General features: G+C 36.4%; 1 protein-coding gene across 2 annotated transcripts in view; it reads right to left on the reverse strand.

The window, feature by feature from the left end:
- Positions 1-3,210: 3,210 nt before the first annotated feature.
- The window catches only part of nxf1b (nuclear RNA export factor 1b), a 97,270-nt gene continuing 79,913 nt past the window's right edge, over positions 3,211-20,567 (reverse strand). For both annotated transcript variants that reach the window (XM_028809795.2, XM_028809811.2), the window contains 8 exons: positions 19,828-19,935; positions 13,949-14,007; positions 11,444-11,559; positions 11,325-11,367; positions 11,155-11,227; positions 8,859-9,041; positions 8,691-8,751; positions 3,211-3,785 (listed from right to left, as the gene is read on the reverse strand). In XM_028809795.2, coding sequence (XP_028665628.1) covers positions 3,735-3,785; positions 8,691-8,751; positions 8,859-9,041; positions 11,155-11,227; positions 11,325-11,367; positions 11,444-11,559; positions 13,949-14,007; positions 19,828-19,935 — 694 coding nt within the window. In that variant the 3' untranslated portion in view covers positions 3,211-3,734. The remainder of the gene's footprint in view (positions 3,786-8,690; positions 8,752-8,858; positions 9,042-11,154; positions 11,228-11,324; positions 11,368-11,443; positions 11,560-13,948; positions 14,008-19,827; positions 19,936-20,567) is intronic.

Below are 20,567 nucleotides of genomic sequence, written 5' to 3' on the forward strand. Positions count from 1 at the left end.
AGACTATATAACTGTTAGAAAGGAAACCCGATGACTGAACAAAATGATGGAAATAAGATTCTTCCTTCAGTAATAATTAACTTGAATACTTCGGTTTTAACACACCAAATCAAGTTTAGGTTTATATGTAATCTGAGGCCTATCTGGGCAGAACAAAGAGTGGATTGGAGTAATTTGTAATTAATGAGATTTCAACCAATGGCTACTTATAAGTGGCAGTACCGGACTACTGTACGACATCAATTGTAGTAGTGTTGATCACCTCAGAATAAAATAAACTCCCTCTGAAGGATTTCACTACTAGTAGCGGAAGATTCTAAAAAAGAAACCAACATTGTTGGGGAAGGGTTGTCTAAAGGCCTCTAGGATAAAATTGTTGAAAAGGCAAAGAGTAGGAGAAGGCTACAAAAAGACTTCAAAGGTTTACTATCCCTCAGCGTACTATTTAGACTCTAAAATTGAGCATCATTTAGAATCGGAAAGTGTATGGCACCTCAAAACGTTACCCAAATTAGGCCACCCATGCAAACTGGATAACCAAACTAGGAGTTCATTCCTCAGAGAGGATACCAAGAGGCCAAAAGGCATCTTTGAAGGACCTACAAGATTTCATGGCAGGGACTGGTACCTGTGCATATGACAGCAATCTCTCAAGCTTTACACAAAGCTGGCCTGTATGGCAGGGTGGCAACAAAAATCTTTTCTAAGTGCGTGCCACTTTCAGTCTTGTTTGCTCTATGCCAGTGGTTCCCAAACTTCTGTCTTGGGGACCCCCTGGGGTGGCAGGTTTTTGTTCCAACCAACTTTGGTTTTTAATTGGACTCCTAGCCTAATTAAGTGAGTTATTTCCCAGTTTCTATGTTTGGGGTCGATGAAATTACAAAAGTGCGTCTACTTTGCTTGTTTTTAATTAGGATACAATGAAGGAAGTAAGACTACACAGAATAAGGGGGGAAAAATAACAGGAAAACACTCGGGGGGGGGGGGGGGGGGATAAGCATTTAAAGCTATCCAAAAAAAACACCGTACTTCTAAATGTCTTATGAGTAAAAATCATACCGATGTGCTTTTCTGAATGCAGAATAAGACAAAAAAAGACTAACTAAATGAGATCAATTATTGTGAATTTGGTTGAAGCAAAAACCTACAGCCACAGGTGGTTCCCTAGGACCAAGTTTGGGAACCACTGCTTGATGCAGAAATACATGTGGGAGATTCTGCTGCCATATGGAGAAAGGTGCTATGGTCAGATGAGGCAAAAACTGACCTTTTTGGATTGAACTCCAAGCGCTATGCTTGGCAATAAGCAAACGCAGCACACCATCCCCACAGTGAAGCATGGTGGTGGCAGCATTATGTTGTAAGGGTGTTTTTTTTTTTCTCAGCAGGACCTGGGTGATTGGTCAGAATTGAAGAGAAAATGGATGCTGCCATGTACAAATTCTTGAGGAAAACCAGCATCTCTCTTCTGGACAGCTAGGTCATTCACCTTCGAACATGACATCGATCCTAAACATACCACCTACTGAACAACACAGTTGCTTAAAGATGGGAAGGTGAATGTCCTGGAGTGGCCAAGTCAGCACCCTACCTTAAATACAATAGAAAATCTGTTTATGAACTTAGAGTTCAGTCAACTTCCATGGTGAATGGCAGTGGACTGCTCTCTCCAACAATTCTGCAAAGAAGAATGGGCAAATTTTCCCCAGTGTGCAAAACTAGCAGATATATCCAAAAGGATTGATGGCTGTACTTACAGCAAAGAGTGGCTCTATAAGTATTACATCAATGACTGTTTTAAATTTTTTTTTTTTTTTAAATTTCTAAGTTGGTCACTTTTTCTTTTCAATAGTTAGATGCTGCAAGGCAGCACTTGCAAATAAAGCTGGTAAACATTCTTTTGAGCATGGTTTTTGAATTCAGGATATATGATAAAGTAACTACTTGAAAAAGGGTATGATGACTTTATATCTACTTACAGGGCATCCAGAAAGTATTCACAGCGCATCACTTTTTCCACATTTTGTTATGTTACAGCCTTATTCCAAAATTGATTCATTTTTTTTCTTCAGAATTCTACACACAACACCCCATAATGACAACGTGAAAAAAGTTTACTTGAGGTTTTTGCAAATTTATTAAAAATAAAAAAATTGAGAAAGCACATGTATGTAAGTATTCACAGCCTTTGCCATGAAGCTCAAAATTGAGCTCAGGTGCATCCTGTTTCCCCTGATCATCCTTGAGATGTTTCTGCAGGTTAATTGGAGTCCACCTGTGGTAAATTCAGTTGACTGTGTTGTGTGTAGAATTCAGAGGAAAAAAATGAATTGAATCCATTTTGGAATAAGGCTGTAACATAACAAAATGTGGAAAAAGTGATGCGCTGTGAATACTTTCCGGATGCACTGTAAGAATGGAGGTGTGAAAGGTATTCTGGGGGAAAAGGTTGGGATCATGAATTCCATTCCCTCTAAAATAACCACACCCATTTCTCACTTAATGTCGTTATTTTTTTAAAAATGACAAGGGATAAAAGTAGTGTTTCTTTAATACTTGTGGCAATACAATAAAAAAAAAACAAACAAAAAAAAAAAAACAGTAAAACTATAAGAGAGGTAGTCTTCAGAGGTAGCAAAGAATCAAGATTCTCCAAGACCTGCTACTGTCTGTGCCAATTTATTTGAAACTGGTAGTGTTTTACATGCAGAAGTGGAGGTGAAGTTTCATTTCTATATGTGCTATGTAAAGAGATGGAGCCACTGAGCACAGTAAAGCAAAGTAAATGTGGTTAGCAAAATTTTTTTAAAAGATTGTACATGTCCAAATAATACATTAGGAAAACTGTGAAAAACTGGATAGTTTCACTTAGCGAGAGGAAAAAAAGCAAATAGCCATTAGATCATCACACCAATAGAAATGAGACAAGAAAACAGCTGTATAATATGCAAACATAGTTTGTAATTCAAAAAAAGTTAAATAAGGCAAGGGTGCATGATCTAAAGAAATATAATAGGCTGCCTCTCTCTTTAAAATTAAACATTTCAGTATGGCTCAGAAATTTTTAAAATGAACTCAATTTGTGACTAAAATAAAAATAAACGAGATCCTTCCTTAAAGTAAATAAAAAATATAATGAGAAAATTAAGCTGTCATTATTTAATATGCTAATAAAATGCACAATAAAACTTTTTTTTTATTTTATATATATATACACAAGACCCATTTCGTAATTAAAATCTGCACAAATCAATCTATAGTCTTTGTACTGAGGATACTCAAAGACTTTGCTTAGCTTAACAATGGAAGGAAAAACTGGATAAAATTAAAAGGATGGGTAGATGGAAATTTATTCCACATAGTGGAGAAAATTCAATTCTGCAGATTTTGCACTACTGCAATGAGCACCCTCAGTGGGAAAGCCAGAATATATGTACATTGTTACGAATCAAAATCAAGTTCGTCTCTGAAAACTTTCTCAGCATTATACTGTATATACATATACACAAACAACAAGACACATGGGAGATTAAAAAAAAAAAAGAAAAGATTTTGGATTTTAATAATATACAACTACATATCAATGCTCTTAAATGAGCTGTAGTGAACACATCTTAAAAAATACAGTTAGTTCACATTTAAACTGCTAGAACAAATATATTAACAAAAAAAAAAAAAAAAGGTGAATAATTAGAGAGTCCCAAGTTCTTCTTTCCAGGTCAATTTAAGTTGGCCTACTGAAGCTTGTATTGTTTGAAAGCAACTTCAGGGATCTTTCCTTCTGCCTAAAAGTAAACACGAGAAAACATATGACATACATTAAAATGCAGGTAAATAATTACGCTTGCATTCAATAACTGCTGATCATGGCATTGCACCGCAATGCTGAACACTTAAAGTTGTCCACTCTGTGCAAGTGACAATAAACTTTAATTTAAAACATTGGTAGGTGCTTAAAGAAACATATCCTCTACATATCCACACTACGGAAGTATACAGGTACCTAATACACTATCAAATCGTTTTGAGCACACAAGAATTAGACATTACTCATAGGGGAAACTGGGATCATTAATAAAACAGTAGTATTTGCTTCTTATAAATACCAATATACATACATTTAAATAAAATGGATTACTGTTGGGACAAAATTAACAGTCAAAACAGAAAATAAAGGAAAACAGTCAAGTTCATCATATTCTTGCCGTTTAAAAATAGAAATAAAGTTTCACCCATAGAACTTAAATTGCATGCCATAAGTCCCTATAGAAATGTATATACCATAAAAATGGAATTAAACCATTGTACAAGACTGTCTTTTCATTAAGAAAAAAGGCATTGGTTAAAATCAATTGTCATTTTTGCATTTACTGTGAATCAGTTTTGTTTATCCTTTGACAACATTGTTCGAGACACCAGACCTGAGGTGTCTGACTTATTTTAGCTTGTTAAAGACAAATGAAAACAACTGCCATACCAGATTTGCTTTTATTTCAACAAGGTTGAAGTCTTCGCTTTAAGAATGTTTTCAACGTGAGAAACACTTTTACAGTTCTGCCAACATTCAATTTCACACTAATTCAAGTACAGTACTTGGTGTAGCAAGAGTGTGACATACTGCGCAGTTGTGCCCTCACTGGCTGCTATTTTGTCATGTACTTCTTAAAACTAGAGATACAATAGTTGCAATTTATATGGCTGAATCTGATCTTCAATCTGACATGAGAAACAAAGGAAATTTCGTAATCTACTTGCAGATTTTCAAGGTACTATATCCACTGTAAATGTCATATGTGCAATTCAGATTAATAAAAGCTAAAAATCTTATAACGTTTTATGCAATGTTGAAAACATTATAAACCTGCAGCAATCTAAAAGCAATTTTGTGATTTATATAAATTACTGTACATTTGTAAAAGTCTAATAACCTGGATTGCATATTAAATTATATCGTAAGAAATGTAACTATACTCAATAGAATTCTAATTATTGCTGGTACTGTCTGAATCATTCACGTGACACAACTTGGAAGAAATATGGTCTTAAACTGGATTCAAACCAGAAGAGTTCTTGTGGAGGGAAAAAACCCAAGCACACTGGGGATCGGGACCAGCTTCTAAAAATCCCAATCAGTGCATCATAGGTGTCTGCATATGTGAGCAAAAGAGAGCAGGCAAGTGAGCATGCAGCAGCAAATGTATAAATAGGTAACACGGCTGCTCCCACAGTACCAAAGCAGCAAGAAAATTCTGCTTCCTCATGCTCTGAGATAATGATTCAAACTGGATATTTCTGACTTTGAACCCCTAGTTACATGTTAAGTGTTGATTGCTAGTCTCCTTCCAATTAATCATTAACTCCACTTTAAATAAAGAAAGGCAGAATAGCAAAACATACTGCCTTTAAAATAGGACACAGTTCTGTGTTATCAGGGTAAAATGTAGTAATGCACAACTTTTACAAGTGTAAGGATTTCACAAACTTAAAATTTGCCCTTAATATTCCTGGCATGTGGAAATGAACCCAAGGAAAGGAAGAATAGATAAACACCTCAATCAGTGCCCACACTAGGATTTCTATCTAAACACTTCTTGAGCTTGCTATATATTTAATACTTTTACATACCTGTACAACAGAAATATCAAGTGTGTTTACATTAACTTCTTACTTTTACATTACTGTCATTGAAGATTTTATTTTCTGCTTAAATTTTACCTCCACATACAACTTTTTTAATACAAATTTAACATTACCCAACATTTTACATTTTTGAATGGTTAGAGCTGGTGATGGCAAAGTTTGCAAAAGAGGAGAAATCAATGCTTGTATTTGATTTCATTATATATGAATATCAACAATTTACTGAAATATAAAGCTAGTGCCAAATAACTAACAAGTGTACAGTATAAAAAAAACATTTTGCATTTTTCAATTTCATAACAAATCTGTAGTGGTTCCTTGGTAAATGGAGGTTCCACTGTACTGTATCTGTAGATCACAGTATAAGCAAATACACCGATCAGCAACAATGTTAAAATCCACCAAAATACCCCTGACCTATCAAGACATGGACTCCATAATATCTCTGAAGGTGTCCTGAGGTGTCTGGCAACAAGAAGTTAACAGCAAATTCTTTTAGTCCTGTAAGTTGTGAGGTGGGGCCTCCATGGATCAGACTTGTTTTTTCAAGACATCTCATAGATACTTGATAGGATTGAGATCTGGGGAATTTGGAGGCCAAGTCAACAAACTGAACTCTTTGTCATGTTCCTCAAACCACTCTGAGCAATGAGGTGGAGTAGGGTGTTCTGTCCTGGTGAAAGAGGCCAGTGCCACTGCAGTATATGTGGTTTGCAACAACCAATACATCCTGCTGCCATGTCTTTCCTAGGTAAATGACACACATGCACAGGGCCATCCACCTGAGCTAAAAGAGAACATGACTCATCAGCCAAGCCCAACTTCTTTCATGGTTCCACGGTCCAGTTCTGATATTCACGTGCCCATTGTAGGCACTACTGGTGGTGAACTGGGATCAGTATGGGCACTCTGACTAGTCTGTGGCTATGCAGCTCCATATGCACCAAGCTGCAATGCACTAGGTGTTCTGACAGCGCTCTCTTCATGTCCAAAATCAAGTTTTTTTCCAATTTGTGCTACAGTAGTTTTTCTGTGAGATTGGACCAGACATGTCTCGATGAGCCTTGGGTTCCTATGACCCTTTCGCCAGTTACCTAGTTGTCCTTCCTTAGTTCACCTTTAGTATAGGTACTAACAACTGCATACCAGGAATAACACAAAAGACCTGCCATTTTGGAGTTGTTCTGATTCAGTCATCTAGCCATCACTATTTGGCCCTAGCCAAAGTCACTCAAATCCTCATACTTGCCCATTTTTACTGCTTCCAACACATCATCTTCAAGAAAGGACTGTTCACTTTCTGCTTAATATGTTGCACCCCCCGATAGGTGCCAGTGTAACAAGATAATCAATGTTATTCATGTCACCTGTCAGTGGTTTTAATGATGAAGCTGATCAGTATATATATTTCATTATAGTGATATTAATTGAAATTAAAAATTTAAAATTATAGTTAAAGGACAATAGTCTTCAATTAGGACTTTTGTGGTAATTATGCACCAATTATATTTTTACTATTAATTGCACCACAAATCAGTTCTTTTTCAGGTGCTTTCCTCAAAGAATAATGGGATGAGAAGACGACATTGAGTGCCAATTTAAAAAAAAAAAAATCATTTTGCTGTTAAAATATATTAAAGAAACCTGTATTAAGTAATTCATCACCACATATTTATTTATTTATTATTTTTTTTTTTTTTAAAAACCTGAACTATTGGCATCACAATTTTATTAAACAATTTAAATGTAATTTTTTAGAAAGTTTGATTTTATCTATATGTGCTAATGATGATGAAAAATGGTTAGGAGAGTAGCAAAAATGCATGTGGGAAAAATGCGGAAAGTACATCTGCCTTGCATTAATGTTTACTGAAACTTTGCAGTTGGAGAAACATTTGCAATGTACAAGAAAATAAAAAGGTTCACATATCCACTTACCCTGTGCTCTGACCCCCAAATGTCATGCGAAAAAGAATTTCCCCTCGAGGATTAATAATGTATATCAACTCAAATACGTTGACTCTAAAAACATAAAAAACTAAGGGAAGGAGAATTTCTTGCAGATTAGGCATTGTACACGTGTAGCTGATTTATTGTTTAGTTTCAGAGACGGAAAGGAATTACATGTGTAGTACACGTTTTTCACACTTCGTAAGTGATGCTGCATGGTTCCTCCTTTTTTCAGAGGTCTGTGGAATGGTTCACAAAAAGCTGACTGTGTGCATTTGTTTTCAGGCGAGTATCTGTAAATTAAATGGCGTGCATCTCAAAAAGCTTGAAAAGGATCTATTACCTTTCCTGAAGTATATTTTATCAGCGGTAGTTAAATGTTTAACTATTCATACTAAGCAGTAGAGATCTAGGTGAACCTTTGGAGGAGCTCACTGCTGATTATCTGAGTATTTGTTTTCAGTTGTCATCGTGTCTCATTGCTGCTAAATTAAGAGGTGAATATGAGGAAAATCAAATACACTGATCATCTGTGCAACGTAGAATATGCTGCTTCTTAGTTTGGGCACAGGTACACTCTCTAACTCAATTTAATTTAAGGAAGTTATGTGATCACATGCACAAGTAATTAAAATTTAATAGGGAAATTAGCAATATAGCCAAGAAGTGTATCATACAAAATTTTAAAGACAGCATGTGTGTAATAAATTAAACCTGAAGTGAACGCTGCCTTCTGCACCAAACCTATCATGTCCCTGTATTACATCTAATGCTGCCATGACCAATTCTAGCAACCTTTGACCATGTATTTGACTAAGCAGTCAAGGATGGATGGATGGATAATTCACATTTACTGTGTTAAAACTTTAAGACTGAACACATTTTTCAGTACATTTATTGATCTGAGTCTTTGATACATAATATGCCCACTTCCCGTCACAGAACGTAGATAAGAAACATTGTTTCAAAGACATTTCCTATAAAATGACTGTACAACACATTGACAAATTCAAACAATATAATATGGAAACACAAAACTTTTAAAATGCCACATGGAAGCAAAATAGAAATTGAACTTCTTAGTCTTTAAATCAACTCACATTGAGCTTCTCAAAAACCTGTCCTGCCTGGGTATAATCCCAATCATTATCCAGAAGACATCTACAAATAAGATAAGTCACGGTTATTGTGGGGGTAAAAAAAACAAAACACACACAAGTAATGTCAGAATCAAAGGATGGAGGAGGAAGAAAAAAAACACTACTTACTTTTGGGACCATTCAAGGTTCATACCAGATCGTTGTGAAAATTCTGTCAACATCTCTTGCTGCCGTGCCGTCAATGTAGGTACAGGACTGCTAGAAGGTGTAGGTGCTGGAGTAGCAAAAGCTTTTCGAATCTCTTCCGAGGATGCTTTCCTTACAAACAACTCATCATTTACAATGCACAGCCTTTTGGGGAGAATAAAACAAGAGTGAGAGAAAGTGTAAATTTTCTGTTCTCGCTTTAAGTGACAGGCATACATGACCGGATATTTTCATACTAGAACTTAGCAATGAAGAACAGCTAGAGGCAAATAGACCAGCGTTTCTGAAGCAGGGATGGCTGTGAAGCGGTTGTATGAAACTCCATAAATACTGACTAGATAAATTCACTACTAAATTTTATGTACAGCACTGGTTCTGTTACCAGACTCCTCAACTGAAGGAGGTCTCTCTCCTGTTTTGTAATTTTCCTATAGAAGAGTCCCACACTGTGTGCAGTATAGGTGGAGTGTGTACTAATGGACAAAACGGTCACCTCAATGATATTTCACATTGTACAAAGGAAAGGTTACCTGTTTACATGTATGCAGCTATTAAGAATAATAGTGTGTTTTGAGAGCAACTGTATTCAGTGCTTAAAAGTGTTTTACTTGTATGTTCTGCAGAAAGAATTCAAGTTTCACCATGAGATGAGAGATGCATAGAAAGGTGAGTCGAAGAAGAGCAACTTTTTGGTCTAAGTCAGAAAGGTAAATTGTTACTGGATTCTTCCGATAGTCCTGCATTGTCCAAAAAATAAAAAAATAAAACTTTTTAAAACATATGGTTGCTTATATGTTCATTTGGTTAAAAAAAAAAAAAAAATACTGGAATATAGGTAAATGTATTTTGAAATAATATCTGATTTAAAGCCATATTTTCAAAAAGCTTGGGCAAAAAGTTTCTGAGCAGCCATTTGATTATCACTTGAGAGTGAGATTAAGCCAGAAGAATAGTGTGCCTGCCGCCGACTGGAGACATAAATGGGGAATGAGGGTGTATTGTGAGGTAGGTGGGGGGAGATAAAAGATTCAATTTGGAATGTTCAGTGCTTACCTCCAGAACAGCCTGGGCTGGATATTGGGAAAAATCAAAGACCTGAAGTGTGAAATTACCCAATTTAAGAACTGAGTAATTGAGGGAGTTGTAAAAAGTTGTAAATCTAAAGGAGGTCAAAGCTTGTCTCATGATTAATCCATGAACATGCTGGTGGACAGCAGTGGTAATAATAATTCTTTACATTTACAGTATATAGCACTTTTCTCAATACAAAGCACTTCACATACAAGAGTTGTTAAGCTGACCCCATGGTACAAATAGGTAACTGGGAATTGCAGCAGCACAACAAAGACCTACGTGCAAGTAGTTTGATTGAGACCACAGAGAATGACTGTCTGCCAACCTTAAATAGTTTGCCAGAACATTTTCAACAATTTAGAAACTTAAGGTGGAATGAGGCGGAAGCTGTTCTCCACAAATGTGAGCACCCATGTTTTACTTCATTTTGTCTGAGAAATTGGTTTACCATAAGTCAAACAGCAGCTGTAAAATGTAATGTTGTGGCAGGTGCACATGACAATACAACTTGCAAGAGTAAAAGGCTTGCATATACAGTAGCTTAATCTTTAACCCTTAAAAACAGATGCCGCCTGACACAGTGACTGATGAAAGAAACTCATTGCCTATACATCTCATCGTAGATTTGTAACAGTTGAGAGAAGTGGAGAGAACATACCCAGATTTAATTTCTCACTGGTGACAACTGTTGTGTGAATGGACAATCTTCAACCAAATGGCAGCAGCTCCCCAATCACCCTATGTGAATCTAGCACATCTCAGCAAAATTCAACTGCTTGCCTCTCAGTAATTCCTCTTGTCACAGCCGCATTCTGACTTTAATAGCTCATTAAATTATTACTTTAAGGAGTCACTGGATGCACCAATTCAATCATTCAGAAACTTCAAGCAGCTAATGAATCTGCTGTGGCTGTAGATTTACCCAATATGGATAATATGCAGAAGCCATAGATAAACCAAAGTCATAGGGTGGAGCTGAGTTCTTGCTCTGTGTGTCCCTCCACTGACTATATTCAGATTTTTAGAGAGCAATTAGTATATTTAAGCAGATTACTTGTTCTTGTTTGAGACTGGCTTAAGCAGGACATGGCATACTATATTTAAAGTTCTACAATATATTATACCTATGGGTGTTTATAAGAAACAACACTTTTGCATAGGCTTGACGCTTGGTTCCACTTACCCTGAATTTCCAGATGGTACAGCAATAAATGCTCGAGTAAAAGCTCTCACAGAATGGGGAGATTTGTCATCCACTTAAGACAAAATAAAAATATTAGCATTTATCAATTTGTGTTTCACCTCAAGACATATGACTAGAAGCTTTTAAAAACAAGAAGTCACAAGTCGTACCTTCTTTGAAGACTCCATTCACAGTAAAACTTAGTAACATATTCTGAAACAAAATATTCATTTTATAAACTTGAACATAAAAGTTTTAAAATAAAGGAATATAAGAGAGTAATACTCACAGTATATGCATGGACATCCACCACAAATGAATTGACATCATGCTGTGTCTTCGGGAGTTCATTAAGAAAAGCAACAACATTGAGCCGGGTGTGCTTCAACATCCTGAATCGATTGGCTTGTGACAGTAATTTGGAAAATTGGGATGGGATAGAGAGAGAGGTAAGGGGGGAGGAAAAAAAAAGGATTAAAAGATGTTGTGACATCTAGTATTAATTGTATACTTATTATACAAAGATGGGAAACAAAAATTATACCCATTATGCTTCTCTTCAAAATATTTGGCCATTATTGGTTCATCGGTTTTTGAATATCACTTAATAATTATTCATTCCATTTATATAGCGCTTTTCTCAGTACTCAAAGCAATATCCACACAGGGAGGAACCGGGAAGCGAACCCACAATCTTCCACAGTCTCCTTACTGCAAAGCAGCAGCACTACCACTGCGCCTGTCCATTACAGAAAGATGCTGTATATTTCATAATATGGTTTAATAATAATGGGCATAATAAGTTTAAGAACACCCCAGAACATGACACCAGTCAAACTTGGAGAAGGAAGTGTGACGGACCTGGGGGTTCTTTTGCTGGAGGCACGGCTGGTGACTTGCATAGAGTGACTGTCATTCTGAATCAAAATGATTACCACAGTCTGGCTGTTACATCAGCAAAAGGTGGCTGGCTACTTTGATGAATCAAAAATCTGAGTAAAATGTTGTAAACTTAATGATTCCTTGACTTAATTTTTTTTTTTTTTATTTGCCATTGTTTATTTGTTCTGTTCCACTGTAATACTGTCCAAGTGATACTTCAGAGGATGTAGTGATAAAGGCTGTTCCAACTCTGATTTAAGACAGACAGAGGTTTTTAAGTAATTAACAGAAGTTGGGACATCAGTGGAAATTGTTTGCTTCAACTTGCAGGGCCTACATTTACTTTAAATGCTACAGAACATCTGAAGGTTTTAACCTATTTGTTGTCTGGAGAAAACCCATTTGTAATATTCTAAAATTTCCTTTTTTCAGTTTTTGCTAATCTAAACTTTAATTTAAACCTCTGTTAATTTACTGCTTACCTTTTCACAATTTTAGGTCATTCATCGCATTTCAACTGATTAAATTTGAAGAAAGACTGATGTTATAAAACTTGTGTATTCAAAAAAAATGAAGGCAGGGGAGTGGTACTGGAGTAACCATACCACCACGTAAGTGGAAATTTGAACAGAAAGTAAGATGTGAAAAAATTCTCTTCTGAGTGCCTGGTACCTTTTTGCATGACTTTGGGAATGCCCCAGGGTGGCGAAATTCCGGAATAATGTTGCTAGTGCCATCGAATATTTAAATACCAGGATCAACACAATTACTGATTTTTATTACATTTCTCCATTTGCCTTTTGACGATAACTTAGCTAAACAATTTTTTTTTTAACCTATGGAGTGTTTAGGATTTTGCTTCTATTCTTTGTACAGTCATTATGTATTTTTCCACATTGCTATGTATCATATCTTAAATCTCAATAATTAATTGATCACAAAAAACCTACACTTCGGCAGCATAGGAGACAGAGACACCAAAATTAAAATTAAATGATTAAATTGCAAGATGACTAGGTGTTTAGCTTTGGATAAAAAACCCTCTACCATCTATACCAAGGATACTCCACATTCAACCCTTGAATTTGAGGATCTCCTTTGTTGATTTTTCAGGAGAAAATGAATGCTTTGTTTATATGACGTCATGGGCATTATGAGTATATGTTTAAAGACAATTCACTACTTTGGTTGAATTGAATTTTATGATTTAGGTTACTCAGTTTGTGTTAGGGACTTAAACTTGCTTGTTTATAGGGCTCTCTCCACAGCTGTAATTATATCATCACAATCACCATAGGTAGGCTAGTGGTCTCAACAGAGTAACACCTACAAGCTAAAATCAATGTTTAAGTTTCTTCTGGCTGTACTGAAGGAACCACAATTTCATTTCAAATCATGTTTAAAGCTACATTTACTTGCTTTGTAGATAGTTTTTTTTCCCCCAAAGCAACTTAGTAGAGATCTCAACATAATCCTATACTGGGAACTGTTTAGAAACAGGTGTCTCCGAACAATGTTGCAAAGTTTTCAATACAAAACATTGTGTTAGATGAAGAGTCAACTCAAAACTTGCATTTTTGTTGGTAGGGCAGCCAATCTAAAATAGTACTAGGACCCTATATTTGCCTGTCACTACTTGAATCAAGTGTAATGAAGAAGGTTGTTTTGCTCCATTTACTTGTTTGCCTATTCTGAAACTGTTTAAAAAAAAAAAATCACGAATGAAAGAAGAAAATACAGGCAAATATTTCCATTCCTAACTGGCACTAATGACACTTAAAAATACAACTGGAAAGCATACCCATTTGCTTATTGCCTCACTGCCGATTATACAGAAAGAGGACAAAATAGTTTTAAAACTATAAAAAGAGTAAAACCAAAATTAATTAGAAAGAGTTATGGTACAACTTACTGGGATCTTTAACTTTTTTTAGGTTTCGACTGTCTTTGTGATATTCACCCAAAGCATTTCTGAAAAAGAGAAAATAAGAACCTACAGCTTTGAAGATATTGCCAGCATAAGACAAAAGTTAAAGGTCACTTTAACATTAAGCATTAAGGCCTATAAATAAAATGATTAATAATTAATTACTGGAGCACTACTACAAAGGCCTATAAATAAAATGATTATTAATAATTAATTACTGGAGCACTACTACAATATGATCTCACTTTAAATAAATCTCACATTTTATATATAATGAAATTTAAGATCAGCTTCAAACTACTGTATTAATCAAAGGTATAAACATTAGTAAACAAAATTCACAGTAAACATTTTAGTCTTTTATCTAACTGTATTTTTATTTTATATACATGTATAGAATGGTAGATCTAAGCCTGACTGCTCCAGACACACCCTGTTGAATAAAGTGCAATGCTTTTCTCTATGGTAGACTTGTAAACTTGGCATTAATCTCTTTCAGTAATTTAAAACATTTTACTTCTTAGAAAGCATGCTTTAAAGTGAAGCACCAGTTTATCTCCAGGCACACTAAAACAGGTCTCATACTAGCTTAATCACTGTGTATACACTCGACATTTTAATAATACAGATGTGCAATCAAACCTAATAAACAAGATTTAAAAAAAATGCAACTTTATGACATTGTCTGCAACTGGATTTTGATCTTCTTAAGGAAAAGAGACCTGCATGGCTTAGCAGTGTCATTTCTTACACATTGCTTCCAACAACCCCCTTTACAGAGAACTGTACTTCACTCTACTCCATGCTCACCTATGACCATGCAAACAAATATCTCCTGCTCCACAAGACAATATTCATTTACTTATTTTCAGCAAAGCCAAGCAGTTGTTCATAGAACTGAAGAAGCACAAGACCGACCATACTCAAATGCACATGGGAGAAGATAACATGAAGGTGGTCAGTAGCTTTAAGTATCATAGAGTGACCATCACTGGTGACCAGAATTTGGCACAACAAATCTTGATTACAGTCATGAAGGTCCACCAATTTTTTATTTCCTTAGATATTTACAATAAAGCCCAGATGTCAACCGAACACCTTGATATGGCTCCTGCTCACAAATGCAAAGCAAAACTCAACAGAGGGGGATGAAGATGTCAAAGCCTACAAGGTTTATTACCATATTACAGAGTCACTTTTATCCCCACTCTGTTCTGACACACTGCATTGGAATATTAGTACTCAAACCAGTAGGATTCAGGGTGTATATATGCATGCATGTACTGTATACATAAATTAAAAAAAACAAAAAACAAAACGCACACACACACATTATTAGACAACTCAACAGCCACTCAAACTCACAAATACCATATAATACAATATGGCATTTGATGTGTTAAGATGTTGTATTCTCTGTTAGTATTACTGTCACTAGTTTGAGGGAGACATGCAATAAGAAATACATTGTACTACATACATAATAAATCTGAACTTCAAGATTAATACAACGTAAAATCTCACGTATAATGTGCGCAATTTTCACTCATTTTAGTTTGCTAAAACTAAACATGGAGACATCATTTTAATTATATATTTTCAAAAAGCCTACACAGTAGGAATGTATTGTAGTACTTGAATTCGTTAAGTGTATAAATCGCTTGGTTCCACCTGCAGTACCACTTTGCTGTTGGGTGCAGCTGTGTTACTGTTCTCCCCTCTCAGTTCAAACGTCGGTGCTCATCTTTCACTAACTGCTCAGTCCACATGCACATTATACTGCATTACAGCCGGTAATTTAATCTCCATCCAAGGAGTTGATAGTGGTAAGTAGGTGGTCAATGTGTTCCATCAGTAGGTAATAAAATACCAGATAGTATTAAAATTAAGTCCTTAAAATGAAATCAAGGAGGAGTTATACTGAAGCAGAAGAGCAGTTAGTACTAAAATACGCAAAAAATAATAGCAAATCAGGAAACAAGTCACCATTTTTGAATTTCTGAGTCAAACATCCAAACATGAGTCACACAGGTGCTACACCCACAGAGACGTATATTTATGGGCCGGCAGCATAGGGGGAAGAAAAAAAAGAAAAGTTAGAGCAGAAGGAGGTTAAAGAAGGGAAAGGGCAGTCACAGGAGACAATCCAGACACCAGGAAGGAGAAGGCAGCATGAGCTGGGGCTCTGTGATGGAGCGCAGGCTGAGGTGCTCTAGAGACTGATTCACCCTACTGACTAACCGTGTAGAGTGGGGCAAGCGAGATGTAAGACCTCCTAATGGATCGAAGGAGTGAGTGTGAAGAAAGACGGGAGGTGTGCCGGCAGCCAAGAAGGGGGTCAGCAGAAAGGAGTTTGTGCTGCAGAGTCTCCGCCGGCAACACCAGTGATGGGCGAGTCGGGGTGACCGAAGGTGGTGGGCTGTGATCGGTTGAGGAGAGAGACTGCATTTGAAGCTCTATTTTAACAGATTTATTCTTTATGGATTTTATCCCAAAGTTTCACTGGTTTTATGGATTTACTATTTGGGTACAGTTTTTTTTTTTGAACTGCACAATGGACACTTTTGGTTTTACTTTTGACTGTTTTTAATAAAAGCACTTGAGGACTTTCCACCATCCCCTGGCTTCAAAGAGATTTGTCAGCTCATCTCGGTCATAACTAATCGACGGTGTTGGTTCAATAGACTCCCATGTTGGAAGAGGGAGTCTGCAGTGGACCAGCATTGTCACACTATTACACAGTACCCAGGTACATTACACAGTATTGAAAAAAATAAATAAATAAAACAAGTGCTACTTGGCTTGCAGTATTATCCAGTACTATAGAAACAGTATTCACACTAGTGCTGGGCGGTATACCGGTTCATAACAAAAATAAAAAACGGCTTTTGGCATGATATGGATTTTTCTTATGCTGGAACACCAGTTTAAATAGCCTAAACAACATTCAGAATGTTGCGCAGCGGGAAACTGTTTAAGGGGGGACCTTTTTCACTGGTGCACTGCAAAATACGCATGCAACAGAGTACATGCGTTAGTGGAGGTATTGAGCGGTGAAAATGGACAGAGAATGTTCTGAAACTAAAGCTGTAGCAGACGATAAAGTTGAACATGATGACACTGAAGAACTTTTGACGAAAAAAGGTGCCGTGTTTGTAGATACTTTGGTTTTAAAAGGTCAGATGTGGACCATTATGTTCAAATGTGTGAATACTTTTTCTATACTACTGGATAATACTGCAAGCCAAGTTGTACTTGTTTAATTTATTTTCAGTACTGTATAATGTACCTGGTTACTGTGTAATAGTGTGACAATGCCGGTCCCCTACAGACTCCCTCTTCCCACATAGGAGTCTGTTGAATCAACACTGTCGATAGTTATGACTGAGATGAGCCGAGAAATCTCATTGAAGCCAGGCGATGGTGGAAAATGCTCAAGTGCTTTTGTTAAAAACAAAGTAAAACCAAAAGTGTCCATTGTGCAGTGTTCAGAAAAATACAGTATCCAAATAAATAGCAAATCCATAAAGCCAGTGAAACGTGGGGATAAAATCCATAATAAATAAATTCATTAAAATGCAGTCTCTCTCCTTGCCCGAACGCAGCACACCACCTTCTGTCTCCACGGCTCACCCTTCACTGGCGGAACCTTTGCAGCACGAACTGCTTTCTGCCAACCCGTTTTGCGCAGCCCGACCATCTGAGGTCGGCACACCTCCCGTCTTCCTTCGTGCTCACTCAGTCGCTCCTCCGATCCATTGGGAGGTCTTACATTTTGCTTGCCCCAATCTACACGCTTAGTCAGTGGGGTGAACCAGCCCCTAGATCACCCAAGCCTGCGCTCCCTCACGGAGCCCCAGTTCATGCTGCCTTCTCCTTCCTGGTGTCTGGATCGTCTCCCATGACTGCCTTTTTCCTTCTTTAAATTCCTTCCGTTATCTTTTCTTTTTCCTTCCCCCATCCTGCTGGCCCATAAATATATACGTCCCCGTGGGCGCCACGCCTTATTCACACGCCGCAGTAAGCCGCCGAAGCAATTGAGAATGATCGGGTGCGACTCGCCCCAATCACCTCATCAACTCCCAGCAGTCGTGCCCACAGAGATGGACATGGCGAACTGGACCCACTATACCACAAATAGCATTATAAATGCAAGTTGCAGTTTTATTATTTATGTATATAGCTTAGCTTGAAGAAAAGGTCCATATTAATGCAATTTGCCTTAATGACGGTTCAGTTGGTAAAGATGTCATCACCAAGTTGCACTGGTTTTATTTTATTTTGGTGAATACTGTGTAATGTACCTGGGCTTGAAGTTTTGAAGTAATAGTACAACTTCAAGTAATAATACTATTGTTTATTTTATTGTTATTATTTATTAGTTTAAATATTATGCAGTTTAATGATGGTAAAGTTGTTTAAAAAGTCACTTTAACATGTCAGTGGACAGAGATTGTTAAAGCGTAGTTTACAAAAAAATATTTACCAATTGTTTCTTTTCTAAGACATGTTCAGTGCAATACAACTTTTGACAAGCACCTCTGGATATTTTACTAAGTCTAAATCCCTCTTTGGATGTTTGCAAAATTTGTTCAATAAAAAGGTTCTATATTTTGACAGCAACTGTCATGCAATGTGATTCCTTCTCTTCATTAGTGCCTCATTAGTGCCCCATTCCTTGGGAACTATCACTTTATGGGGCCATGCAAACCTGTATTAATACTTGTGTGCACATTAAAATGTTTTTTTGTACAATGTACAATTCTCATGACAGTGTAATAGGTCATTCTTAGCCAGACTACTGCAGTAATTGCAGTGGAAAATGTGGTTAATACATGCATGGGGGAAAAAAAATACCACTGAATACCGTGAAACCGTACAATTTTGAAAAATACTGTGATATAGAATTTTGATCATACCGCCCAGCACTAATTCACACATTTGAAAATAATGGTCCACATCCAACCTTTTAAAACCAAAGCATCTCCAGACAACAGACGTGACTCCTTTTTTCGGCAAAAGTTATTCTGTATCATCATGTTCAACTTTATCGTCTGCTACAGCTTCAGTTTCGGAAATGTTCTCTGTCCATTTTCATTGCGAAATACCTCCACTAACGGATGTACTCCGTTGTATGTGTGTTTAGCGGTGTTGCAGTGAAACAGGCCCCCTTTAAACAGTTTCCTGCTGCACCACATTCCGAACATTGTTTAGGCTATTTAAACGGATGTTGCAGTACAAGAAAAATCCATATCATAACAAAAATAAAAAGCGGTTTTCGGTATGAACCAGTATACCTCCCAGCACTATTTGTAAGCTTCTTTTTCTTATGTAGGAACATCTTTTTCTCCCATTATGATCTATGTGTGAAATCTTTGGTAAAATTTCTGGAAAAGGCAGAATGTGAAAAACTGACTAATTCATTATATAGATCACATTGGAAGAATAAATTCATTTTAAAAAGTTTCTTACACAGTACAGGGGATGCTTACATTCAGATAAGATGACTGCTCAGAAGTTCTTCAAACTGCTTGATATCATAGGGTTTTATATTTCAAACCATTACATAATGATTCAAGGAAATAAAAATTTGACTGCCACAAAAAATTAAATCACGTCGCTTCATTCGGAGGCATTCTGTTGTAAATTTGTAAACAAGTTTTAGATTGCTGCCAAGTCACAAAACCCATTTTCATTTTAATTTCTTACAAAATGGTCAAATACTCTGATGAAAGTCTATGTGAAATACTGTGCAAATAATGTCTAACTCAATTAAAGGAATATACTTAAGCCCTTAAACAGTTCCTACTCAAAAGTGCCAGGTTATTCTTTATCTATTCAACAAGTTTTTAAAAAATATTTACCTTGAGGGGTTGGGTAAACTTATAGGAATGCAAACTGAAAAACTGGCTCCATCATGATATGCATCAAGCAAAGCTTGTCGATCTCCAGAGTCATACACATAGAAGTATCTGCAAGCAAGTCAATAGAATAGCGTTAGAAATTACGTTAAAAAGAGAAGGCTGGTTGATATGTACTTGTAAAAGTGAAGAGAAATCAGGAGCAGGGGAAATTAAAAATCTCCATTATCCATCACTTGATTCACCGTCAGTCTCCATTAACCATCAGGGTCGAAGAAAAAAAAAAAAAAAAAAAAAAATTGTGCATGCCAACGCATACCTATTACTATACTACTACTACTATTGTGCGGTACTGCTGCAAGCAATGCACATTGGAACAACTCTCCCTTGTGGCAGTGTGTAATGCTCTTCCCCAGCACCGCATGTCATGACACATCTTGAAATCAGTCTCTGTCACATACCTTCAGTTTTAATAGTGTTTTGCAGCTTTTCTCTTTTGTTACAATTAATCTAATATATATTGTTATGGCCAATAAACGTTAAGTGTGTGGTGCTGGAATTGTCACAAAAAATTTAAATTATTAAAACAATTTTAAATGGTGAAAATGCTTCAAGCATTGCTTCAACTTAAGGAGTAGGAAGAAAAGTGAACAAAATATAAATGTGATGCCGACAAAATTGAAAAGCATTTTGAAAAAGGAACCACTGCAGAATTTCTAATAATAGTGTTAATTACTTTTATT

This window comes from Erpetoichthys calabaricus, chromosome 1 (assembly GCF_900747795.2).
Source record: "Erpetoichthys calabaricus chromosome 1, fErpCal1.3, whole genome shotgun sequence".
Classification (NCBI taxonomy): domain Eukaryota; kingdom Metazoa; phylum Chordata; class Cladistia; order Polypteriformes; family Polypteridae; genus Erpetoichthys; species Erpetoichthys calabaricus.